This window comes from Poromitra crassiceps (genome assembly GCF_964638095.1).
Source record: "Poromitra crassiceps genome assembly, contig: HAP1_SCAFFOLD_335, whole genome shotgun sequence".
Lineage (NCBI taxonomy): Eukaryota > Metazoa > Chordata > Actinopteri > Beryciformes > Melamphaidae > Poromitra > Poromitra crassiceps.
Window position 1 is genome coordinate 138,208 of NW_028152069.1, and position 27,719 is coordinate 165,926.

The 27,719-nt window shown below is 43.8% G+C and overlaps 1 protein-coding gene across 1 annotated transcript in view; it reads left to right on the forward strand.

Moving 5' to 3' along the window:
- The window catches only part of LOC310771067 (ATP-binding cassette sub-family A member 2-like), a gene marked incomplete at both ends in the record, with an annotated part of 76,823 nt that overhangs the window by 14,469 nt on the left and 34,635 nt on the right, over window positions 1–27,719 (forward strand). Inside the window, 13 exons of the mRNA XM_083663745.1 lie at window positions 181–286; window positions 370–481; window positions 1,053–1,104; window positions 2,266–2,440; window positions 3,989–4,104; window positions 6,023–6,170; window positions 8,279–8,407; window positions 9,509–9,636; window positions 10,657–10,777; window positions 11,224–11,402; window positions 13,286–13,427; window positions 14,959–15,028; window positions 15,146–15,893. Of these exons, the coding sequence (XP_083519871.1) occupies window positions 181–286; window positions 370–481; window positions 1,053–1,104; window positions 2,266–2,440; window positions 3,989–4,104; window positions 6,023–6,170; window positions 8,279–8,407; window positions 9,509–9,636; window positions 10,657–10,777; window positions 11,224–11,402; window positions 13,286–13,427; window positions 14,959–15,028; window positions 15,146–15,893 (2,226 nt within the window). The remainder of the gene's footprint in view (window positions 1–180; window positions 287–369; window positions 482–1,052; window positions 1,105–2,265; window positions 2,441–3,988; window positions 4,105–6,022; window positions 6,171–8,278; window positions 8,408–9,508; window positions 9,637–10,656; window positions 10,778–11,223; window positions 11,403–13,285; window positions 13,428–14,958; window positions 15,029–15,145; window positions 15,894–27,719) is intronic.

The window sequence follows — 27,719 nt, forward strand, 5'->3', positions numbered from 1 at the left end:
TTTTGGGTTCAGCTCGACTTTAATAACCATCTGTATGCGCATTCATGAAAACCATACTATGACAACTTGGAGAGTTTCACGTTCATGTTCTTCCCACATTGGCATCGACTTAGTTCTTATTTCATTCATTCATTATTTTCTCATTTTAGAGGTAGAGATGATTGTCATTCTTGTCAATAGGTATGGCGGTATAACAGTGGGGAACATCCAGAAATCAATCCCAGCATCCTTTGGGAGGAAGACACCTCCCATGGTTCGCAAGATAGCAGTTCGCAGATCAGCTCAGGTAAGACAATCAGTCTGCAATGGACTAGGAGGATTACTACACAAAGAAGAGCGACTGCTGACAGAACTCCCCCTTGTGTCCAGGTGTTGTATAACAATAAAGGCTACCACAGCATGCCGACCTATCTCAATGTCCTCAACAATGCTATCCTTCGTGCCAACCTGCCCGCATCCAAGGGCAACCCTGCTGCATACGGTAATTTTGTATTTAATTTAACCTTTATTTGATATTAATAACAATCATAATCATAATCATAATAATGGATTCTATTTAAATATTGATTTTCACAGTGCTTAAAGACGCTTTACATTCACAGGATAAGAAACAACTTTCATGAAAATGAATAATAGGAATAAAATAGATGGGAGAGATAAAAAGAAGAAAAAGATTGCAAGTCTTTTTTGAAGGATGGTAGGGTGTTAGCCTGTTGACCAGGTCAGTAGGGGAAAGCTGCTGGATGAGGGCGGAGTCGGGGAGGGTCTCAGCCAAAACAGGTCGATCTCATTGAGACACAGGGTCTCATTCTCAAGAGAGGCCTGCTACTAATATAAGATACAGCCTGGCTGCTGAGTACTGGGAATAACTTTCCCATTGGAATAACAAGTTGGAAACAATCGTCGCTTGGTTTTTTGGGAGCGTTTTTGGTTTGTTGATTACATGGACATAAACAAAGGTGTGTGTGTCTGTGTGTGTGTGTGTGTGTGTGTGTGTGTGTGTGTGTGTGTGTGTGCGCGCGTGCATGCGTGTGCACATTTGTGTTTTGCAGGGACAAACCACCCAATGAATCGGACCAGCGCCAGCCTTTCTTTGGACTACCTGTAAGTTGCTCAGCACCATTTACTTTATTCTCTTTTTCTTCTTTGGTGGTTTTTACCTCGGCACTATTGCTACGGCGTCATGGTCATCAAGGCAAAATTCAGCTCAGGTACTCAGGGTGGAAACACTTCACTCCTCTATGGTTTTACATTATCAAACTACTTCACTCCTCTATGGTTGTACACTATCAAACTACATCACTCCTTTATGCCTAAACACTATCAAACTACACTACTCCTCTATAGCTGAACACTATCAAACTACATCACTCCTCTCTAGCTGAACACTATCAAACTACATCACTCCTCTCTAGCTGAACACTATCAAACTACATCACTCCTTTATACCTAAACACTATCAAACTACATCACTCCTCTATAGCTGAACACTATCAAACTACATCACTCCTCTCTAGCTGAACACTATCAAACTACATCACTCCTCTCTAGCTGAACACTATCAAACTACATCACTCCTCTCTAGGTGAACACTATCAAACTACATCACTCCTCTCTAGCTGAACACTATCAAACTACATCACTCCTTTATACCTAAACACTATCAAACTACATCACTCCTCTATAGCTGAACACTATCAAACTACATCACTCCTCTATAGCTGAACACTATCAAACTACATCACTCCTTTATGCCTAAACACTATCAAACTACATCACTCCTCTATAGCTGAACACTATCAAACTACATCACTCCTCTATAGCTGAACACTATCAAACTACATCACTCCTCTATAGCTGAACACTATCAAACTACATCACTCCTCTCTAGGTGAACACTATCAAACTACATCACTCCTCTCTAGCTGAACACTATCAAACTACATCACTCCTCTATAGCTGAACACTATCAAACTACATCACTCCTCTCTAGGTGAACACTATCAAACTACATCACTCCTCTATAGCTGAACACTATCAAACTACATCACTCCTCTATAGCTGAACACTATCAAACTACATCACTCCTCTATAGCTGAACACTATCAAACTACATCACTCCTATATAGCTGAACACTATCAAACTACATCACTCCTCTATAGCTGAACACTATCAAACTACATCAGGGTTTAAATCATTTAAGAAGTGTGAGAATCAAGTCTCTTTTTTAATTAGCACAATCTCCTCTGCTCCTCTACATCCAGGCTCCAGGGGACAGATGTGGTCATTGCTATCTTCATCATTGTGGCCATGTCCTTTGTGCCAGCCAGCTTTGTGGTGTTCCTGGTTGCAGAGAAATCCACCAAGGCCAAACACCTGCAGTTTGTCAGCGGCTGTGACCCCGTGATCTACTGGCTGGCTAACTACATGTGGGACATGGTGAGGGAGGACGTTCATGTGGACGTGTGTGTGTGTGTGTGTGTGTGTGTGTGTGTGTGTGTGTGTGTTTGTGAGAAGATGGCAGGTTTCTTGTCATCCCCTCTAAATATCAGATTGTATTTGAATTATCCTAAACCAATTTCCCAAAGCCATCCACTGATTCATTTTTGATTCACATCGAGGTAGCTGAGATGATATCCCACACAACTACTAATCGCTTAAAATAACCTTACATTTACATTAATCCACCTCTTAATTTATGCAAAATCCCCTTAAAAATACTTCCCGGAGTTATTAATGGAGGAGACATGTTACCAGATGTTAACACATCTTTTTACCAGGAGACATCAAAACCACCTTAAACACGACTTAACACAACTTCATTTTTGACTCATCATTACTTTATCATTTAATGTAAAACCTACTTTATAATTTAATTTAAGGAGACAACAACATCGATAACTCATTAATAACCTTGTAAAACCTTACAAACCCATAATGCTAACCTTACTTTACAGTATTAAAGCTGATATTTTTTAGTCGATAATTTATGTTTATGTAATTAAGGAAATTTCAGGGAGAAAATGAAGGGCTTTGGCTTCTTGGCATTGATTGATTGATTGGTTGACTTTATTCATGGATATAGAGACAATAAAAGATAAAAGGGATAGCATGTAAAAGTGTAAAGTACCGGTAAACACTTATTTCCAACATGGTCCCTGATGTTTTAAAAACAGGACAAACAGTAACACAAAACATAGCCATCTAAAAACTGTAGCAAAAAAACCCATGACAATCATAGTATACATTAAACACCAATACACATGGTATTTCAAAATCCTGTCCTAAAGTCTTCCATCATAGTCACAATCAAATTACATCCGAAAATACAAACATTTACACAAAATAGAAACAGTCATCACAGTGAACACAATATGCTCACAGGCCACATTAGGCCTACGAAACTATTCCTTCACCTTACTCCAGAAGATGAGCGTGGACTAAACTAGAGCTGTGCATCTTCACTGATCTCACGATTCGATACGATTCGATTATACAAGTCTACGATTCGATTCGATTCGATTATTCGATGCATCTCCGATGCATCGCGATGCATCTTAAATCGATGCATCACTTTTTCCGCAATACATGATTTATTTTTTCTCACTTTCTTTTTTCTCAGTGTGGCTACTTTTCCAATAAAAGTGCATTTGGAATTGCATTGTATTATGATCCATAATTAAAATAAACAACTGCATGTACTTACATTCTATTTTATTTGATTATTAAAAAAAAAGAAAAAGAAAAAAAAAATTAAATAATCGATTTTTGATATTTGTTAATCGATTCAGAATCGTCCTATTAAGCACCGCGATGCATCTCTGAATCGATTATTTTCGGCAGCTCTAGACTAAACACTACATGACATAGAAACGCACAGGCGAGGCAATTGACTTATCCCGATTTTTGAATGGGAAAGAGATATAATGAGTAAAATTGAGTGTTTCTCCAAGTCTGAGTGCTCGCTCTCGTCTGGTCTCTCCCCAGCTGAACTACCTGGTACCCGCCACGTGTTGTGTCCTCATTCTATTCGTGTTCGACCTGCCGGCCTGCACCTCCCCCACAAACTTCCCCGCAGTCCTCTCCCTCTTCCTCCTCTACGGGTGAGTCATCTTATGTTTGTACATTTTACATTTGAGCCATTTAGTGGATGCTAACTCGCAATGGCTATGTTGTCATGGACAGAGTAACCTGGTTATTGCCCATCTCATTAAGCCTTAATCAAGTTAAGCAGTTTACACAGTCAGACCTTTGATCCAAAAGCCCTGTTTGATACCATTCCCTATTACAGAAATAGTGGCCCTGTTTGCCATTTTTTACAAGTGTCCGAATTCTCAACTGTTAATTTCATTCACTATATAGTCCACTATAAAATGCCCACAATGCATTGCAATTTCTAGTGAACAGCAATTATAAAGCGGCTCTCTCAAATCAAACAATCTGATTGGTTCACAGCTGTGGTATATTTATCGTATACCACAGCTAGAGCCGCATCCCCGAAAAACACTCCGCCTCTGAGAAAACAAATGGTAGCTAGCTAGCCTGCTATCCTCGCAAACGGGAGCTCCTAAGCCAACCTGTGTCACCATAATACCCAGAGTGCCTTGCGCTAGTGTTTACTGTCATCTCCTGCTAGTGACGTCATCAGTATGCAACAGCTGAACTAGCTAGCCGCAAGCTAGCTAATGGCGATAACAACATTCGCTAGCTGCCTATCGAAATAGAAACATTTAAGGTTAGCTTCGACCTCCGGGGTGGCTTATCTATGGACGAGTGGATTGAGCAGTGCTTAACGGACACGTTATCTCCAGAAAAAAGCCACCTAGCCTCGTACCTAACATTAGCACAAGCATTAGCCAAAGTTAGCTAGCTAAGGTTAGCTGTTTGTCAACAAGCCTGTCTAGCTGACATTACGTCCAGCAACTGGGTCGGTTGTGCAGGAAGCCAGGAGGGACTATTTTATTACGCGGAAGAGTATGATTTATTAATTTTTGATCGTTCCCCATAGTTCACTAAACACTACATGTGGAATAGTGAGTGAGTGAATGAGTGAACCATTCTGAACATGTCTAATGTGATTGAGTCTTCCAGTTCCCATGAATAAAACAATCAACAGAATATTCCTCCTTCCTCTTTGGCTGAGCAACAGTACGTTACTTCTAATACAGTGGAAAGAAATTATGATACCGATAGTATTTCTCGCCGCCATGTTTTTTGACTGTTGGAGTTTGAATTTGCGCAGAAGGTGAAAACCAAAAGTGAAGCGAGTTTAGAGGTTTTCATGCCACAGTAAAATGTTTCATATGGTTAAGCTAAAGAGAGAGTAGAAAGCGTTGTTTTTTACTTCCCCCTTGAAGTTTCTCAAGAGGAAAATGCTCAAAAGTCATCCGATTTGTGTGAATTTGACGCCACCGCAGGCCACGCTCCCCCTTGTCCTCATTTATATGGTAATTAACGATGAATAAGATGAAAAATATCTCTCCCCGCTCGCGTGACCTAGAAAAAAAGGCTGAGGCGCTGGCTGTCCCCTTGATTACAGTTATGATCACTAATGCATAATTCATAATCGCCTGTCTCCAATCCCGAATTCACATAGGTCGAATTAATATTTGAATGTAAATTGAAATGGCCTATCATGGTATCTTCACCTGCTGTAAACTGATAAGCAATACCAACTGCTCAGCATCAGCATTTTTTGTGATCCATATCAATAATGCACATAATCATGAATTAAAAATACGAAATCATTATCACTGGAAATGTCAGTAAAATATATACTGTATATACATAATTCAAGTACTGTGTGTATGCAATCATATCAAATCATATCATGAGGTCCTTGACAATATTAAGTCCTATATTTTCTTGATTTGACATGGGTATATTTTCATCATATGACAGAGTTGCATGGCGGATGTGTTTGTGTGTGGTTTGCTGTTTTGATGTAAAGTGCAATGAGTTTCCCTGCACAGTATATGAAATGTGCTATACCAGTCAAGTTTGACTCTCTGATTGTTCCAGGTGGTCCATCACTCCCATCATGTACCCTGCCTCCTTCTGGTTCGAGGTTCCCAGCACTGCCTATGTCTTCCTCATTGTCATCAACCTCTTCATAGGCATCACTGCCACGGTGGCGACCTTCCTTCTCAAGCTCTTTGAGCATGACAAGGTCAGTTTGACCCTCGTTACTGCAGCTTTTTATTTTGCCTGAGACAAATCTGCTTCCCAACCATCTCCAAAGCGCTGGCGTACTCTTCAGAGGTTGCTTATGTTCAACAGCGACTGTGAACAGCTGATTGTGTTTCTAAATGTACAACTTGGCCCGTTTCAATAGAACTAAATAGATATTCATACATAATATCTGTGTGGTTTTTGACTAGGAACTGATCATTCTACCATTGATATGTCTAATTGATTTTGTGTTTAGATAATCAGCGTGTTAGCTAGCTAACCGTAGTATCAGGTCAGCTAATGGGGAAGTCCCACCAGGAACGTCAGGTACGCGTTCCGGCTCCGACGCGCTCGTCGGAGCTGCTCGCGGGCATTTTAGTCAACGTGTGTGATCCCACCAGGCACGCAACAACGCGCATCAGAAGCGGCTCGACGCCCCGCTCCGCTAAAGATACGCGGCAGTTCTATTTTTCACGGATGACGCCTGGAAGCTGCGTCAAGCTGCACAGAGCAGATCGTTCAGCCCGGAAGTCAGACACAGCAACTGCACGAGAATCCGGTAGATTTTCATAATAAAAACGTGTGCAGACCCAATACCGACTCCTTCTCCCCCTCTCCCCCTGTAGTCGTTCAAGTAGACGAAGAAATGCAAGAGTTCTCCTGCTGCTAACAGGCACTGTATGACAAATTAAGAAATAATTTCAGCCTACTTACTTACCCATGGTAGAAGCACAACAATCAAGGGAAAATGACCAAATCAAAAGCAAGTCAACGACAGACTGTGTTGTTTGTGTGTTGTGCTCTTTACATCCACCCCATTGTACACACAGTATCGCGCGATCTCGTAAATCCCGCGCGATCTTGTATCCAGCTGGCAGGCAGCGCTCGGAAGCGCTCCGCTTCTGAAGCGCGTGCGGTGGGACATGCCGACGTGCAGAAGACGGAGCAAAACCGCGGCGCAGACGGAACGCTGCGCAGACGGGCCTGGTGCGACCAAGGTGTAACCGTCTTGTTGTAAACAAGTATGGTAATTTACACTCTAGTTAACGTGTCTATAAGAAGCTTGTGTTAGTAGTAACATGTAGTTGCATTGGATTGCATTCGAATTGTATGCTAAATGACATATGGCACAATTGCAAATTAAAAAACAGCAGCAGCGTGCACACTCCAAAATAAAGTAAATCAAGGTGCAGGGCCAAGGTAGAAACTTAAAAAAGGAGAAAAGGCCAGCAGCACTCCACAATGTCCTTCGTGCGTTTAATAAGGTCTTGTGCAGCACAGCATCAACGCTGATGAAGGCTACCTGCTGTGCATCACTACACAGTCTTCATCAGCTAAGACCTAACTAACTCACTAACGTGATTTAAAGTCACACCATCACTAACGTTGGGTGTATTTCACCCGATGCAATATACCCCATAAAACATACTTCTCATCAAAATATCTTAAAGTACAACAATACATGGCAAATTGAGGTACTCTTCTTTTGTTTTTAAATGTGAAATATCACAAAAAACACAAAAAAGTATATTATGGGGGACACTATAAAAAATATGTCAAATTCGGGAAAAATGAGGTAATCGTTATAAAAATTTAAAAAACAAAACAAAACAGGAGCTCCCAACTTCTCCTTCGGTCCACCCATTCATGGGACTTGTGTGGTGAAAAAAAAAAAAAAAGTCACCACAATACCATTAACCCTAACCCGAAGATATTTTACCCTCTATCACTAACGTCGGGTGAAAATCACCCGAACACGTAGCCGGTAGAAAAAACCATGAATGGGAGCAGGGAAACAAACTTACATTCAATGACGTCAGTGAGCATCCTGAAGGTACCTAAGGACCCGCCCACCTCAGACAGCAGCAAGACAATGAAAATCACGCAAATTCAATTGTCCGGGTGAAAATCACCCGACGTTAGTGTTCTAGGGTCAAGAAAGAACACACATTAGGACTAAATGGGAACAATTTCACAGATCCTCCCCCTCCCTCCAAAATAGAGCATTGTGGAATAGAACGAGGTGGTTTTGTGTTGCAGCACTATCAGAGTTAGCCTGTGGGTGCTTCTGTACGTATTCCTTCACTCCCTCGGTTTCTCCTCCAGGATCTGAAAAGAGTCAACAGCTACCTGAAGTCCTGCTTCCTCATCTTCCCCAACTACAACCTCGGCCACGGCCTGATGGAGATGGCCTACAATGAGTACATCAACGAATACTACGCCAAAATAGGTAAGGTAATAAGATGATTTTGCTCTTATGACATCACTATGACTGACAGTAGAATGACATCATCAGTGCCTATGACATCATCAGTGATGTCATAAGATGATATTACCTGTTCATTGGCACCTCAGGTGTTCATTGGCAAACTTCAGACGGGCCTGTAGGTACATAAACCGAAAACCTAACTATGTAATTTAGGGTCTTATGTGACTAATTGTAAGCCTCAAAAGGTTTGAGACATTAGTTTCAAGCCAAATCCTAAATATCGCCATTTCAATGTTTACAATTTTTCTTGAGGCAGCATCAAAAATACATCTATGACAATGTAATGTACGAATGCATTTAGTGTAAACACAATTATAGAATGCTTCATCATTTTGGAAATGAATGTGTGCGTGTCTGTGGGATGTCACCCAGGGCTGGTTTTCAGTGCAGTCCTTTTTCAGGTCCAGGCCCGGTTTTACAGGGGTGCAAAAGCACGCATTGCACCCTTATTTTAATTGTCTGCATGCTCAGTTGAAAAGAGTGGGGGGGGGGGGGGGGGGAAATTATGTCATAATAATAAAAGATAATGTAGCCTAGTAGAGTGTTGTATGTTCTGAAATACTTATGTTGCAATATTCTTTGCTTAAACACTTTACAGCATTTAAAGAGATTATTTGGTCTTAACCAAAGGTACAATGAAATCTCCATGCTGCAGCTGCACACTTACTGTTTAAACTTGAATTATAATTGTTGTTTTTCTTTGTTCTTTGATGTGAATGTATGGCTTTTTAGAACCTATATGTAACATTTTAAGGTTGAGATAATTGTATTATCATTATATGGTCCAAATATTTCAGTAAAGCACTTGAAACACTTGAAATATTCTTGCTTGGCTGGTATCATTCTATTTGAAATGATGGTAAAATGCATTATTTTTAGTAAAATAACATGTCAAATTTTTCGGGCGGCCAGCCACCCGGGTTGGCCGGTGCATGTGCACCCCTTCCTATCTAGGATGCATCCCTAGTCATCTTGTTCTGGAACCGGCCCTGTTCAGGTCCTCCCTGTCTGCTTTTCAGTTGATGGTGTCTTGTTAAACAGACACTGAATCTGTGTTTTCAGGCCAGTTTGACAAGATGAAGTCTCCATTTGAGTGGGACATCGTGACTCGAGGACTCGTTGCCATGACAATCGAGGGCTTTGTCGGCTTCCTCATCACCATCCTGTGCCAGTATAACTTCCTCAGGAAACCTCCGTGAGTCTGTTAGCATGTTGGTGTATATAAATAAACCTCTGTGAGTCTGTTAGCATGTTGGTGTATATAAATAAACCTCCGTGAGTCTGTTAGCATGTTGGTGTATATAAATAAACCTCTGTGAGTGTGTTAGCATGTTGGTTTATTATAAATAACATGACATATAACATACTGCTTTGTGTGTACACGTGTACAATGGAATCTGATTAAATCTATTTACTTATTTATTTAATTTGGCGGGGGACAGTACAAGTCAATCAACATTTTAGTTCACACTTAAATGTAAATGTGTTAGCCAAGAGGCTAATTTCTGTATTCCCCAGGCAGGTCAAGAGCATAATCATTACAATAAACAAGAATACATGTTAGAAAAAATAAAACAGTATAAAAGTTAGTAAATATAAACAGTGCAGTACTATTAAAAATAATTAATAAAAACAATAATAACTCAACTAACTTAACTTAACTTATTTCCTACCAATATGGCGCTTTACAATACACACAGCTCATTGGCTGTGTTTGCTATGTGATTGATTGTGATCATTTGTGAATTTATTACAATCACCTGTTATTTTCCCATCAAGATGGCCATGTGATGATGCAACTGAATGCTATGAATTGCTCTCTCTACTTGCATGTAAAACCCACAGCTGGATGCAACAAGTCCAAGTGAGTTTGCTAGGGGGTTGTTGAAATGCATTCTGGGAAATGCAGTGCACTACTAGCCAAATGCGGCGCAAAATGCACTAACTGAAATTGAAGTAGACAAGGCAAGTTCAGGGGAAATGTGTACACCAAAAAACGAAACTACAGCAGCTCATCAGAAAATATCGATGACATAACAGTGAAACAGTATGTCCAGTAGGGTGGATTTATCCTTCAAGAATAAGCTGTCATTGCCAAGTGCTCCCTGTTTACATAAAGTGCTGTGTAAGTTTAACAAGTGAGTATACAATGTACGGTTACAGGAATAAGTTAGTGCCCGAGTAGAAATGTGTGTGTGTGTGTGTGTTGATCCAGGAGAGTGCCAGTCAGCTGCCAGCCGATAGAGGATGTTGATGTAGACGTTGCTTGTGAGAGGCGAAGAGTGCTGCGAGGAGACGCCGACAACGACATGCTGAAGATCGACAACCTCACAAAGGTCGCCACAGTTAATACAAAAACAATATCCAAATCGCAATATTGACTGCTGCAGTTTTCAAATCACTGGAAGTTAAAATTGTATCTCATGGCAATTAGTGTGAAATGCACACTTTACTTAAACATCAATAATTCTTGAATGGGTTGTCCGATTGGCTCACGGTAAATAAACACTAGAAGAAATCACACTTAAACAGCCTGTTGAAATCGAGTATTGATTGGGCAATTACCACGAGATCAAGCTGAAACAGACCTATCAACTTTGTTATTGTGGATAAACTCCCCTGATTAGATTGAGTTTGACTGTCATATCAACAATTATTACTGTACGACACTTTACATTTTTCGCATGTTAAAATAGTGTTAACTTATCACAACAAAATCTGAAAAAGATGTGAACTGTTCATGTGACGTTCATCTGCGTGCACTCTTTGCCTTCTCGCTCAGGTCTACAAGTCCAGGAAGATGGGTCATATCCTGGCCGTGGACAGGTTGTGTCTGGGCGTTCGTCCCGGCGAATGCTTTGGCTTGCTGGGGGTGAACGGAGCCGGGAAGACCACCACCTTTAAAATGCTTACCGGCGACGAGAGCACCACAGGAGGGGAGGCCTTCATCAGTGGAAACAGGTACAATACCGGGAGGACAGGCCCTTTCACTGTACAGGAATACACCCGGTTTTGGGGAGTTGTCCAGGTCAACCTCCGGCCTTCCATGTCAACACTTTAGCATGCACTATACTGAGCGATACTGTAGATCGCCTGATACTGACATTTGTCCAGAAATACCGTATGCACCAACTTATATACAGAGACTACGCTGAATGTCCAAGCAGAATGCAAGAAAGCAGCATCATACATGTATGTATTATTATGGATTATTATGTGTGGTGTGCAGCAGAGGCCTGCTACACGACCCGAACCTGACGGGACCCGAGACCCGATTCTGGGTATTGGACAGGTAGGGTTAAATAAACAGTTAGGGCTGGGGTCAGGTAGGGTTAAATAAACAGTTAGGGCTGGGGTCAGGTAGGGTTAAATAAACAGTTAGGGCTGGGGTCAGGTAGGGTTAAATAAACAGTTAGGGCTGGGGTCAGGTAGGGTTAAATAAACAGTTAGGGCTGGGGTCGGGTAGGGTTAAATAAACAATTAGGGCTGGGGTCAGGTAGGGTTAAATAAACAGTTAGGGCTGGGGTCAGGTAGGGTTAAATAAACAATTAGGGCTGGGGTCAGGTAGGGTTAAATAAACAGTTAGGGCTGGGGTCAGGTAGGGTTAAATAAACAATTAGGGCTGGGGTTGGGTAGGGTTAAATAAACAGTTAGGGCTGGGGTCAGGTAGGGTTAAATAAACAATTAGGGCTGGGGTCGGGTAGGGTTAAATAAACAGTTAGGGCTGGGGTCAGGTAGGGTTAAATAAACAGTTAAGGCTGGGGTCGGGTAGGGTTAAATAAACAATTAGGGCTGGGGTCAGGTAGGGTTAAATAAACAATTAGGGCTGGGGTCAGGTAGGGTTAAATAAACAGTTAAGGCTGGGGTCGGGTAGGGTTAAATAAACAGTTAAGGCTGGGGTCAGGTAGGGTTAAATAAACAATAGACCCTTCTCATGGGGGCCATTTTGTGTCGAGAAGCCAGGGTAAACACAGGTGCAAGCAAAACACTAATGAGGGTTTCCAAATCCCAATCATGGAAGTTGGAAACCCTCATTAGTGTTTTGCTTGCACCTGTGTTTACCCTGGCTTCTCGACACAAAATGGCCCCCGTGAGAAGGGTCTATTAGGGCTGGGGTCGGGTAGGGTTAAATAAACAATTAGGGCTGGGGTCGGGTAGGGCTCGTTATGGTCACAGAGAATGTGGGCTCTGGGTTCATTTCCAGGCCCGGGCAGACCTCTAGTGTGCAGTAGTGTGTCTGGTCATTTTGGACAAATTAAATATGTAAGGGATAATGTATTGTGAGCCGGTGATTACTGGCGAAATAATGACCGACAGGTGAATGATTGAGCCTGACGCGCAGCGGACGGCTTAATCATTCACCTGAAGGTCATTATTTCCAGTAATCACCGGCTCACTATACATTATCCCCCTTAGAACACGGCCTACAACTAAATCATTCAATAATCTGACAAAAATAATTATTCAAATAGATTTTTTATTAGCGTTTTCAACGACAAAGCGGTTTCATTCGTAATTGGCACACAAGACACCACAGCTGCAACTGGTTGGCCTAATTAGTAGTGTCTGCTGACAAAAGGCTCTTATCAACTGATTAATCCAGGTGTGGCAGAGCAGCGGTCGGTTGTCGAGAAATAATGACCGGTGAATCTTGTTGATTGACCAATCAGAATCGAGTATTCAAGAGAGCCGTGTTCTAAATATATATATATACTGTGAAGCACTCTATAATGTCAAACTAGATAACTACCAAGGCCAGGTACGAAATCAATAATGTTGTGTGTGTGTGTGCGTGCGTGCGTGCGTGCGTGCGTGCGTGCGTGCGTGTGTGTGTGTGTGTGTAGCATCCTGAAGGAGCTGTTGCGTGTCCAGCAGAGTATCGGCTACTGCCCACAGTTTGACGCACTGTTTGAAGATCTGACGGCCAGGGAGCACCTGGAGCTTTACACTCGCCTCCGTGGCATTCCCTGGAAGGACCAGGAGAGGGTAGAAAACACACACACACACACCACTCACACACACACACACACACACACACACACACACACCACTCACACACACACACACACACACACACACACACACACCACTCACACACGCACACGCACACACACACACACATACACCCACCACACACACACCATACACACACACACACACCACACACACACACACACACACACACACACACACACACACCACTCACACACACACACACACACACACCACTCACACACATACACACACATACACACACACCATACACACACACCACTCACACACACACGCACACACGCACACACACACACACACACCACACACACACACACACACACACACACACACACACACACACACCCCGCTGAACCTCTTTTAAAGCTGCTCTAGTTAATAGTTGATGTCAAACTACACCTGCAAAGTGGGGCAGTAACACTTTATAAGGGTACATTAATTCACATTTAGTTCATCCTTAACACATTAAGTGCCAGAGACGGACTAATTCGTCTTACATAATCCAGCGCTTAAGTGCCAAGGACGGACTAATTCGTCTTACATCGTTTTCAGTGGTTTCCACTAGCTGGCGCCCTTGGGCAATATGTGAATGTGGATCCGACCTCTCCCGCTGCCCCGGAAGTACTCTAACAAAGATTTCTATATAGGGAAGGCGGGCTCTTTGATCAGCGGGTTGTGTAGGTAAGATTGAGCGAGTAAGACAGAGACAGAATTACATAGCGATTTATATATAGAGAATTTCAGCAATTTAGCAATTTAGAGTCAGATTTAGAGCGAGTTGGTTAGCGTAGTTGATTTAGTTGTTAGTACAGTCGTAGTGTTTAGTATAGTCTTTATAAAGACTTTGTTTAGATAGATAGTTAGCGGTAGTTACAGTTAGTGTTCATTGTAGTTAGCTTAGCACATTTAGCGTTAGCGTCAGTTCATTTTAGTATTTAGCCTTTATTCTAGTTCAGTTTATTCTAGTTCAGTTTGATCGAGTTGGTAGCCGGTAGATTAGCCTTATTTCAGTTCAGTTTGAGCTAGTGGTAGCAGTAGTTTTATTTCAGTTCAGTTTGAGTTAGTCGTAGCAGTAGTTTTATTTCAGTTTAGTTGGGAGCGGGTGGCGTGTTTGTGCCATGCCGGCCAAACGCAAGCGGTCTTCGGCGGCTGCACGCAAGCGATCGGCCGATCAGAGATCACTGCTTGATTTCTTTTCCGTCCGAAACGAGCTTGTGCCGGAGACCGATTCCGAGGTCTCGGATGATGAACGGGGTGAGCCTCTGCATGTCGCGGCTGCGGCTGCAGGGCTCACGACTGAGTCCGAGTCGAGTGACCTCCAGTCTTCTCCAGACGCGGAGGATTCTGAGGAGGAGTGGGCCCCGTCGAGGAGCGAAGCTCCAGAGAGCAGTGGTAAGACGATGTTTGAGATGACTTGTGTAACTTGTGGAAATGTAATTACTATGACTATACAAAAGCCAGCAGTCAGTCAATTAATTTTACTTTTATTTCAGACTCTGAACAGTCTGAAGATGAGCCTGAGGCAGCCAGCTGTAGCGGCTCTGGTGCTGCAGCCTCTGGTGCCAGGAAAATGGGTAAGAGCACACCTCAGAATCAGGTTTATTTTCACATCACAGGTTCCAGCCAGCATTCAGTACCACACATATAAAAAACACTATTTTATGGTAATTATGTATTTCTATAATTTGCAGATTGTGGCAGTGGAGCTGGAAGAGGGAAACGGCCTGCAGGTCCAGGCTGGAGTGGAGTTGACTGGGAGCCAACCCACATCCCCTTCACAGCTGAACCGGGTCATCATAGTGGTGGTGCTGCTGAACCAGTTGACTTTTTCCAGCTCTTCCTGGACGATGAGCTGCTGCAGGCTATTGTTGTCCAAACTAACCTGTATGCACACCAGTGCATCAGTCAGGTGAGCGAGGCTCTGCCACATTCGAGGCTTGGGAGGTGGAAGGACACTGATGTGGCAGAACTCAAGAGCTTCTTGGGACTATACTTCCTCACTGGGATCGTCCAGAAGCCTAAACTGGCCATGTACTGGACCACAAATGAACTGACTGCTACCCCCCACTTCAACAAAACCATGTCTCGCAACCGCTTTCAACTGCTCACAAGATTCCTCCATTTCAGTAACAATTTTGATGTTGATGGTGCAGACAAGTTGTTCAAGGTCCGGCCAGTTCTGAACGACCTGTTAGCAAAGTTCAGAGACATGTTCACACCGAGTCAAAACATTAGCATTGATGAGGGGATGCTCCTGTGGCGTGGGCGGTTGGCCTTCAAAGTCTACAACCCACAAAAACCCATAAAGTATGGGATCAAGTCCTACATCCTCTGTGACTCCCAGACAGGTTACTGCCACAACATGAAGCCGTACTGTGGTGAGCGGGCCACCCTAGGCGAGACGGTGGAGTTCCTCCTCGGGGACTTGGCAGGGCAGGGGTACCATTTGTACATGGACAATTACTACAACTCTGTTGGAATGTGTGCACAGCTGCTGGAGTGTCAGACACATGTCTGTGGCACTCTGAGGAAGAACAGGGGTGAGCCACCTGCTACCATAGTCACCAACCACACCGTGAAGCTGGGGGAAACGGTCATGCGCCACAACGGTGGCACCATGGTTCTCGCCTGGCGAGATAAAAGAATCGTGAAGATGGTCTCCACGCTGCACGACGACACGATGGAGACGGTGCAGGTCAGGCAGAAAGGCAGCACAGAGAGGGTCGCACACACAAAACCCAAGTGTGTGGCAGACTACAACAAGTACATGAATGGGGTCGACAGATTGGATCAGAACATTGCATACTATCCGTTTGCCAGGAAGACATCCAGGTGGCCCTTCAAATTTGTCATGTACATGTTTCAGATCTCTTTTTATAACGCCTTTGTTCTGTACAAAGCTAAACACCCAGCTAAACGCCAGAGAAAGTGTGAAACATTGCTGGATTTCATCCTGAGTGTTATCGGTGTATGGACCAGACCTGTGGTGGGGGGTGGCGGGGAGGAGGTGGGGGCTGGCGGGGAGGAGGTGGGGGCTGGCGAGGAGGAGGTGGGGGGTGGCGGGGAGGAGGTGGGGGCTGGCGAGGAGGAGGTGGGGGGTGGCGGGGAGGAGGTGGGGGCGGGGGCGGGGGGCAGTGACCAACCTGCAACCATGCCCCGGCGACCATACCTGGACCCTCAATGCAGGCTGGAGGTCAAGCTAGCGGGCCATGTAATGGTCCTCATACCAGCCACACCCAAAAAAGATACCCCAACGAGGAGGTGTAGCATGTGTGCAAAGAAAAAGGTTAGAAAAGAGACACGCTACATGTGTGTCAAATGTGGGGTCTCATTACACAGGGGTAGATGCTATGAGGAGTACCACTCAGACAAGAACCTTCCTCAGCGGCGCTGGCGCTGAGTAGGTATGGGTCATAAAAATAAAAATAAAACCAGCCAGGGATTGTTTTTGCTCTTTGTTTGATTGTTTGCTAGCTAGCAGGAATACATAAAAAAGTACCTGCCGATTTTCATGTAACTTTGTGGATGGGTGTAACATGGGCCAAGGAAGTACCCATTACATTTTGGAGCAGTTCTGGATTCGGTGTACGAGCCCAAACCGGTTTGATCACTAACCGAAAAAAACTATAAAAAAAAAAAACTATATAAAAAAAAAAAAAAAGCTGAGTCTGCTCTTGTTTTGTATTTATTTTGACATTTATTTATTTTATTATTTGTATTATTCCTCCATTATTGAAAACAACTATTGTTCAGATGTCTGATGTCTCACTGATGCCAAAAATAAATGGTGAAAAGTGACTGTTCTGCCTGTTTGATTGAATTTCACAAAACTACATTTTTCTCAGCTTTCCTTCTCAGAGGCCAAAACCATGCTGTACTCAACGGCTAATATCTACATAACTACTAACTCTACAAACTAACTCTTTTAGACAGAGAAAGCACACATTCTATTAGTTCTTTTTAGATGATTGATGTTCACGAAGTCATAACAGAAAAGAATCCTCGGCTGTTTTAAAATGAGCCAGAATCGTCAAAAACACCCCTGGCACAACTTACCTACAGGAATGAAAACATGGCTGGCACCCAATGTGTTAATAAGCTACCTGCTTAATGAGCAGTAACTACTAGAGGGCACACTATCTCATGCCTTCTGGTTCTGCCCTTCTTTAACGGGATTCTGGGCCAAAATATTTGACTGGTACTCTAAAGGCCTATAAAATAACCCTGCAGCCGGAGGCAGAACTCGCCATCTTCGGCTGCTCGGAGTCCTCTCTGGACTTCCCTACAGCTGTGCAACAATCTCTGACACTGGGGACAACTGTTGCCAAAAAACAAATTCTGAAGGAATGGAAGTCCTCCTCACCTTCTTTTCACGTGTGGCTGATGGACATGATCTCTGTTGTACACATGGAGAGACTCAGGTCCCTGAGAACCGACTCGCTTAAAAGGTTCTCGGCTATCAGGGACCCGTTTTGGGCCGACTTTGACGAGGTTAACAATGACTAGTGACTGAGGTTGGGGGTAGCGGATGGCTTGTTCGGTGGGTATCTCATGGACCCCCTGTATGGGATCGCATGCATGTTGTCTCTTGCAAATACATAAGCACCTTATGCGACTGGTAGCACCATGTTGAATGTTGATGTCTGTATTTTTTTTCTTTTTCTTTTCCTGTGTCTGATCCCGTTTGTCTTGTTCGTTTACTGTTCTATAAAAACTGAAAATAAAATATTGGGGGGGAAAAGCATTAAGTACTGTAACCTTTAATTAACAGCCTTGAATGTAAGCTTTCTCTACCTTTAACTTCAGTGTCTTCATGCCTCAACCCAACCGTCCAGAACACCATTAGATTACGAGACACTAGGGGTTGCATTGACTCGTCGAGACTAGGGATGTAACGATAACCGGTTTTAATGATAACCGTGATAAAATTCCTTATGATAACCATACCCTTTCAAATTTTCATTATCATTAAAACCGTGGTACCGTGATTACAGTGCTTTGAAAAACATGGTAAATACTGTCCATCAACTAAAGTTGGCAACAGTCTCCCAGATGCAAACGTGCAGCCTTGGAGAAATGATTTCAGTGAGTGTATCAATCCTTTTTGGGTCTGAGTTTTCAATATAAAACGTAAAATGATTTCAGTGAGTCTCTCAGTACTTTTTGAACATTTTCAGCAACTTTATTTACGAATACCGTGATAATACGATAACCGTGATAATTTTGATCACGGTAATCGTGATGTGAAATTTTCATACCGTTACATCTCTAACAAGGACGCCTAAATGAAACTTGTGGGTTCAGCGTAGGTGGAGCTTAGGTTGAGCGTTGCTTCGGCGTCCTGTGTGAACGGGCTGTTAACAGTGTGCTGCCTGCAACATTTGCCTCCAGCCATGTGGCATTAGGACATACTGAAATGAGAGCTTACTAATCTTTGGCCATATGGCTCCTGAAGGGGAGGAGGGTAGAGGGGGAGGGGTGGGATGGGACATGTAGGTCAGCTTGAAACACAGAACAAAGGCTGTTGAACAAATCATTCTTGCCTGAACTGCAATGTAATCAAAAAAAATTACCTCAGAATTATGGCAATATGTGTTCTTCAAATGCAGGTAAATAGGCCAAAGAATAGGCCACGCCTCCCAACCTGTTAGAGCTGCTCCCCGCTAGGGCCCATATATATATATATATATATATATATGGATATTGTATCAGGGTGGGCATGGCCATCCCTTGGTGGTGCCCCACCTGTTAGTGATATCTAAGTCCTGTGTTGCAAACAGAATGGGCATTCTTATCTTGTGGCCATAGAGGTCTGCTACATGCCACGTTAAGCCCGACTGTGATGCAACTTTTGAAGCCAAACCCGAAATCCAAACGTTCTTATTAACTCATTGGCTGCCAGCCATTAAATTATTCTGGAAAACGGACGCTCCCAGTGCCAGCCCTTTCAGAGCGTTTTCAGTGATTTCTCAAGACCCACAGAATATTGTGTGATATTACTATGTAAACACAGAACACGCCCAAAAACGATGAGACTCTCTTGTATCATCAGAAAAAAAAAGTTTATTTGTATCATTTTCTGGTTTCACCAGAAACAGATGTTTCAAACTAGAACTGGAGATAATTACCCTTTTGTGAAATGAAGCATTTCAAGCACATCACTGACTCTGAAGCTAATATTTTCTGATGTAGTGACACCTCAAATATCTGAACAGTAATTTCCTTCAATAAAACAGCAAAAACAAAGGAATTTTGATGGCAAAATAATATTTTTTAGCTGCAACCAGCAGCGCTGGCCCCTGCGTGCGCAGACCCTACACCTTCTTGCTGGTCTTGATTTACTGCTGGTGGGCATCAGGTATTCCAGCTTGTGTTTGCCAATCTGTCCATCGAGCCTGCTGTCTGGGTCTGTGTTGTATGGTGCCCTGCGTGCCCCACCCCCCTCAACTGCAAACTCCTCCTCCGTGGGAGTGTCTCTGGTGGCTCTCTGCTGCACGTTTGCTCTGAACTTTCTGCTGCACGTTTCAAAGTGCGCTGCACCCAGCGTCTATTTTCAGAGCGCTCCGCCGTTTTTGTGCGCCGGCTCCCAGCGCTCCCAGCTGAGAATAATTTAACTTTTCAGAAAGACGCTGGTGTCGGGTGCTCCTCTTCTGGCAACTAATCATATGGAGAAACTATCGCAACAGAGACAGAAAGGCTCAATTGTGGGAGCAGATTGGCTGCTGTTCACAGCTAAGGTTACAGCATGCATCGGTTAAAGTTTCCCCATGGCTTCTTCTACTCTTTTTTTCTCATCTTTCTCTAATCCGGAGAGCACTGTCGCCACCTAATGGGTCCGTAAAATAGCTTATACACCTTCAAAACCCCCATATTTTTTACAGGAGATGCATCAGGCTTTGATCCACGTCCCACCGTCAAAAAACGCAATTGACGTCTTTAGACGTCAATGGCAGCCTACGTTACTATTTGAATTGACGTCTTTAGATGTCAATGGCAGCCAATGAGTTAAAAGTCATAGCCTTAGTGCTGGCCTGGCCGGCTTATAACCCACACTTCCTACCGGCGGTAAATGATCATGGATACAGACAGTGGACTAAAGGTGGCATTACAGCCCTTTGTAGAATCATGTCAAATGGGGAAATTGATAGTTTTGAGAACCTAAGCCGATCTTTCGAACTTAACAAGCAGGACTTTTATAGATACTTACAGATTCGTCATTATTTTTTTAATTTTTTTATTTTTTTATTTTTTTTCCCCCCCCGATTTTTTATCCCATTTTATCCCCCATTAGTGCTCATTTGATTTCTCTGTCCTGGTTGCTACTCCATCCTCTGCCGATCTGGGGAGAGCCGAGACTGGCTCCATGCTTCCTCCGAGACATGGGCAGTCAGCCAGCTGCTTCTTTTCACCTGACAGAGGAAGCTTCACCGGTAGGACATAGCATGTGGGAGGTTCACGCTATTCCAACCAGTTCCCCTCCCTCTGAACAGGCGCCCTTAACGACCAGAGGAGGAACCACATTAGCAACCAGGATATTGCATGTTTTTGTGAAGGGGGTTCCTATATGAAGGAAACCCCCGGGAGGCACGGGGAGAACATGCAAACTCCACACAGAAAGGCCCTTTTGACGACCCCACCCGGGCGGTGGGCACTCGAGGACATGCGGACGGGCACGCATTCCTTAAGCGTTCACATCGTCCCAGGTGGGAATCGAACCCACGACCTTCGAGCTGTGAGGCGATAGTGCTTACCACTGCACTACCGTACCTCCCTCGTCATTATTTTCTGAAGGAGGTTAGAGGGCCCGAACCTGTAATTCTCTCAAGATTGATCCACACTTTTATAGAAGCTTATAACGGGGAAGATACAAGAAGAATTATCGGTAAACTGTATAGCGCCATTACATCAATGAATAAAAACTCAACAGATTATGTGAGACAGCGCTGGGAAAAGGATTTGAGTGTGGAAGTACCGGAGGAGGTGTGGCTTCAGGCTTGGGAGGCTCATTGCTCTGTCACGAACTCACTGACCTGGAGAGACTTTGGCTGGAAGAGCCTGATTCACTTTTTTATAACACCAAAACAATTCTTTAGGGATCAGACTATGACGATATGGGTCGAAAACGGGAATAAAACTGTCTATTTACATGGATGAAAAGCATGCTGCCACGTGGCCCCCACGGAGCTCCATTCTAGGACTGGCTTGCACACTATTGATCTCAAAACAACGCCTAAGACGGAAAAAAACGCTGCGGAGAAGAACACTGGGTGAGTCGTCAGATAATAATTACGGTAATGTGAGGAGAGGGCTCCAGGTTAAAAAAAATGAAATTCTCCTTTAACACATTGGGTGCCAGCCATGTTTTCATTCCTGTAGGTAAGTTGTGCCAGGGGTGTTTTTGACGATTCTGGCTCATTTTAAAACAGCCGAGGATTCTTTTCTGTTATGATTTCGTGAACACCAATCATCTAAAAACAACTAATAGAATGTGTGCTTTCTCTGTCTAAAAGAGTTAGTTTGTAGAGTTAGTAGTTATGTAGATATTAGCCGTTGAGTACAGCATGGTTTTGGCCTCTGAGAAGGAAAGCTGAGAAAAATGTAGTTTTGTGAAATTCAATCAAACAGGCAGAACAGTCACTTTTCACCATTTATTTTTGGCATCAGTGAGACATCAGACATCTGAACAATAGTTGTTTTCAATAATGGAGGAATAATACAAATAATAAAATAAATAAATGTCAAAATAAATACAAAACAAGAGCAGACTCAGCTTTTTTTTTTTTTTTATATAGTTTTTTTTTTTAATAGTTTTTTTCGGTTAGTGATCAAACCGGTTTGGGCTCGTACACCGAATCCAGAACTGCTCCAAAATGTAATGGGTACTTCCTTGGCCCATGTTACACCCATCCACAAAGTTACATGAAAATCGGCAGGTACTTTTTTATGTATTCCTGCTAGCTAGCAAACAATCAAACAAAGAGCAAAAACAATCCCTGGCTGGTTTTATTTTTATTTTTATGACCCATACCTACTCAGCGCCAGCGCCGCTGAGGAAGGTTCTTGTCTGAGTGGTACTCCTCATAGCATCTACCCCTGTGTAATGAGACCCCACATTTGACACACATGTAGCGTGTCTCTGCTCTAACCTTTCTCTTTGCACACATGCTACACCTCCTCGTTGGGCCATCTTTTTTGGGTGTGGCTGGTATGAGGACCATTACATGGCCCGCTAGCTTGACCTCCAGCCTGCATTGAGGGTCCAGGTATGGTCGCCGGGGCATGGTTGCAGGTTGGTCACTGCCCCCCGCCCCCGCCCCCACCTCCTCCCCGCCACCCCCCACCTCCTCCTCGCCAGCCCCCACCTCCTCCCCGCCACCCCCCACCTCCTCCTCGCCAGCCCCCACCTCCTCCCCGCCAGCCCCCACCTCCTCCCCGCCACCCCCCACCACAGGTCTGGTCCATACACCGATAACACTCAGGATGAAATCCAGCAATGTTTCACACTTTCTCTGGCGTTTAGCTGGGTGTTTAGCTTTGTACAGAACAAAGGCGTTATAAAAAGAGATCTGAAACATGTACATTACAAATTTGAAGGGCCACCTGGATGTCTTCCTGGCAAACGGATAGTATGCAATGTTCTGATCCAATCTGTCGACCCCATTCATGTACTTGTTGTAGTCTGCCACACACTTGGGTTTTGTGTGTGCGACCCTCTCTGTGCTGCCTTTCTGCCTGACCTGCACCGTCTCCATCGTGTCGTCGTGCAGCGTGGAGACCATCTTCACGATTCTTTTATCTCGCCAGGCGAGAACCATGGTGCCACCGTTGTGGCGCATGACCGTTTCCCCCAGCTTCACGGTGTGGTTGGTGACTATGGTAGCAGGTGGCTCACCCCTGTTCTTCCTCAGAGTGCCACAGACATGTGTCTGACACTCCAGCAGCTGTGCACACATTCCAACAGAGTTGTAGTAATTGTCCATGTACAAATGGTACCCCTGCCCTGCCAAGTCCCCGAGGAGGAACTCCACCGTCTCGCCTAGGGTGGCCCGCTCACCACAGTACGGCTTCATGTTGTGGCAGTAACCTGTCTGGGAGTCACACAGGATATAGGACTTGATCCCATACTTTATGGGTTTTTGGGGGTTGTAGACTTTGAAGGCCAACCGCCCACGCCACAGGAGCATCCCCTCATCAATGCTAATGTTTTGACTCGGTGTGAACATGTCTCTGAACTTTGCTAACAGGTCGTTCAGAACTGGCCGGACCTTGAACAACTTGTCTGCACCATCAACATCAAAATTGTTACTGAAATGGAGGAATCTTGTGAGCAGTTGAAAGCGGTTGCGAGACATGGTTTTGTTGAAGTGGGGGGTAGCAGTCAGTTCATTTGTGGTCCAGTACATGGCCAGTTTAGGCTTCTGGACGATCCCAGTGAGGAAGTATAGTCCCAAGAAGCGCTTGAGTTCTGCCACATCAGTGTCCTTCCACCTCCCAAGCCTCGAATGTGGCAGAGCCTCGCTCACCTGACTGATGCACTGGTGTGCATACAGGTTAGTTTGGACAACAATAGCCTGCAGCAGCTCATCGTCCAGGAAGAGCTGGAAAAAGTCAACTGGTTCAGCAGCACCACCACTATGATGACCCGGTTCAGCTGTGAAGGGGATGTGGGTTGGCTCCCAGTCAACTCCACTCCAGCCTGGACCTGCAGGCCGTTTCCCTCTTCCAGCTCCACTGCCACAATCTGCAAATTATAGAAATACATAATTACCATAAAATAGTGTTTTTTATATGTGTGGTACTGAATGCTGGCTGGAACCTGTGATGTGAAAATAAACCTGATTCTGAGGTGTGCTCTTACCCATTTTCCTGGCACCAGAGGCTGCAGCACCAGAGCCGCTACAGCTGGCTGCCTCAGGCTCATCTTCAGACTGTTCAGAGTCTGAAATAAAAGTAAAATGAATTGACTGACTGCTGGCTTTTGTATAGTCATAGTAATTACATTTCCACAAGTTACACAAGTCATCTCAAACATCGTCTTACCACTGCTCTCTGGAGCTTCGCTCCTCGACGGGGCCCACTCCTCCTCAGAATCCTCCGCGTCTGGAGAAGACTGGAGGTCACTCGACTCGGACTCAGTCGTGAGCCCTGCAGCCGCAGCCGCGACATGCAGAGGCTCACCCCGTTCATCATCCGAGACCTCGGAATCGGTCTCCGGCACAAGCTCGTTTCGGACGGAAAAGAAATCAAGCAGTGATCTCTGATCGGCCGATCGCTTGCGTGCAGCCGCCGAAGACCGCTTGCGTTTGGCCGGCATGGCACAAACACGCCACCCGCTCCCAACTAAACTGAAATAAAACTACTGCTACGACTAACTCAAACTGAACTGAAATAAAACTACTGCTACCACTAGCTCAAACTGAACTGAAATAAGGCTAATCTACCGGCTACCAACTCGATCAAACTGAACTAGAATAAACTGAACTAGAATAAAGGCTAAATACTAAAATGAACTGACGCTAACGCTAAATGTGCTAAGCTAACTACAATGAACACTAACTGTAACTACCGCTAACTATCTATCTAAACAAAGTCTTTATAAAGACTATACTAAACACTACTACTGTACTAACAACTAAATCAACTACGCTAACCAACTCGCTCTAAATCTGACTCTAAATTGCTAAATTGCTGAAATTCTCTATATATAAATCGCTATGTCTCTGTCTACTCGCTCAATCTTACCTACACAACCCGCTGATCAAAGAGCCCGCCTTCCCTATATAGAAATCTTTGTTAGAGTACTTCCGGGGCAGCGGGAGAGGTCGGATCCACATTCACATATTGCCCAAGGGCGCCAGCTAGTGGAAACCACTGAAAACGATGTAAGACGAGTTGGGTCGTCCTTGGCACTTAAGCGCTGGATTATGTAAGACGAGTTAGGTCGTCTCTGGCACTTAATGTGTTAAGACAAGCAAACCTGAATTTGATCAGTTTTTTTAATTTTTGCACGTATAGCCTATTCCTAGATTATCATTCAAGAATTTTATTTGGGCATTGCAAAACAGAGGTTTCTCATTCTTAATAGGCTAAAACAGCTGTATTTTAAGAAAGAACAATAAACAGTAGTGCAAACGGTATTTTGATATGGCCTACCGGTAATGCAACTTCGCATCTACTCATTACATTTTCTTTTAACAGTGCAAACAGCACGTTACATATTCTTTTGAATAGAACAAACCTGGCAGTTTAAATCATTAGTGCAAAAACATTTTAGATTTCAGATTAAATCTTCTGAACACAACAAAATGGCATGTTACTACTATAGATTAGATACAATGTAAATAGCTTACTCAATGTGCTGTCGTCAGAGTTTAGTTGAATCTAGTAATGCTGACATCGCTTCTCATTAGTCGTGACTCACAACAATCAATGAGAAGCGCATTCTAGGGTAGTTGGACGTAACATGACACCACACAGGCTGAGGGGCAGAGCAGCTCCAGCAGCTACGGAGTTTCTCACTCAATACAAATAGCCCGTCACTCTTTGCACTGCATTGTTTCTCCAATACGGGACAAAGCGCGTCCCGTATCAGTTCAATACGGAACACGTCTTTTTGTTTACAAATTCCACTATTTGTTCCGTATTTTAAGGGACGGTTGGCAACCCTAGCTGCAGCTGAATAGTGATCACCATGAAGCGATTGTCTCCCAAAAAGTGATTCTTTCTCCACATTTCTTGTGACTAACGTTATGGGAAACGACAGTGTAGTCAGTAAACTAGTGCAACGTTTTGAATGAGTTTTACCGGGCGTGCGCTATGAAGAAGCGTGCTTCTCATTCGGGAGAATATCTCCAGCCACCATTTTCGGGAAGAGCTGGAAAACTTCCGGTTAAAACTTTCAAAATAATGTTACTTAAACAAAAGTAAATAGCTTATTGATGCACGTTGGAAGAGAAAAGGTATTTCGAATGAAGCAGCATCCTTGTATCAAAATACTCGTTGTGATGTTATATGGTGTGAAACTGTGGCTGTAACGCATTACTCAAAATAAATAAGGTTACAATAAGCATTTTATTTTGAAAGCAACAAAGCGGATGATGTACTTGTACATTCTGGCTGACTTGACGCCCGGCCGTGCAGTTGCTGCTGGTTGCTGCCAGATCCACATGACGATGCGTGCGTACTGTAGATCTTCTAGACAATTTTTAAAGGGGTGGGGAGTAGGGCTGGGTATCGAGTTTCGATACTTACTTGGCACCGAAATGGAAACATCGATACTAAGGGGTATCGAAGCCTCCCTTGTCAATCGATACCAATTTTCGATACCAAAACAAAACAGCGTCATTGAGCCTATAAGCATGCGACATGCTTGCACGCCGCGCTCTAATACGGCTGGTGATTGGCTGTCATGTAGAGGCATGCAGGAAACGTTACGCCCACTTTAGCCGGTGTGTTTGTTGTGCCAGGCGTGCGGTGCGGATATATTATACAAGAAGTTAGCCACTCAAGCTACTCCTATTGTCCATACTATCAACAGGAAAGACAGATCCTCAACAACAGATTGGAGAGCAATAGTATCAAGCTGGATTTAAAAGCAATATTGCAGTTGAATTCAGGGAATGTGGGATATAGGGATATATTTTCATTTCTAGAAGAAACTGGACTAAGTAAAAGAATATAGTCAGGATAGTGTAGTGTTTTAGGAAACCATTCTGATCCACACTCCATTTCAGAAGGTGGCGGTAATGCACCATAAGTTGTTTGCCAACCGCCATAAAACACTAGAAGAAGAAGAAGAAGCTACTCCTATCCTGGAGTACCATATGGCGAAGATGATGAAAAGCAGGAAAAGAAACAGAAACAACACGGACTGGTTTCCACAGATAAGAGAAATAATTGAGAGGTGGGTCAGCTTACCGCAAGTTAGCGGTTATCAGATCCCTCATTCTGACAAACCATGCATCTGGCTGTGAGTTGTAGCTAGCAGATCGTTTAATTAATTGCCGCCGTAACGTTATGCGCAAGCGGGCATTGTGTATTTTTAGCAACTCGTTAACAAACGCTGACGTCATGATAGTTTGTTGAATGTAAATGCGATTCATTTATATTGATTGGCTAGTCAGTGAATGCATGAAGTGGAGCTGTCTCGTCAGATTTGACAAGAATGACGTTCTGTTGCAGCAGTGAGCATTAAACACTGATCTGCAACACTAGCGTTAATGTTTAATTAATTAGCGTTAACGTTATGTGCAAACGTTATCGCCC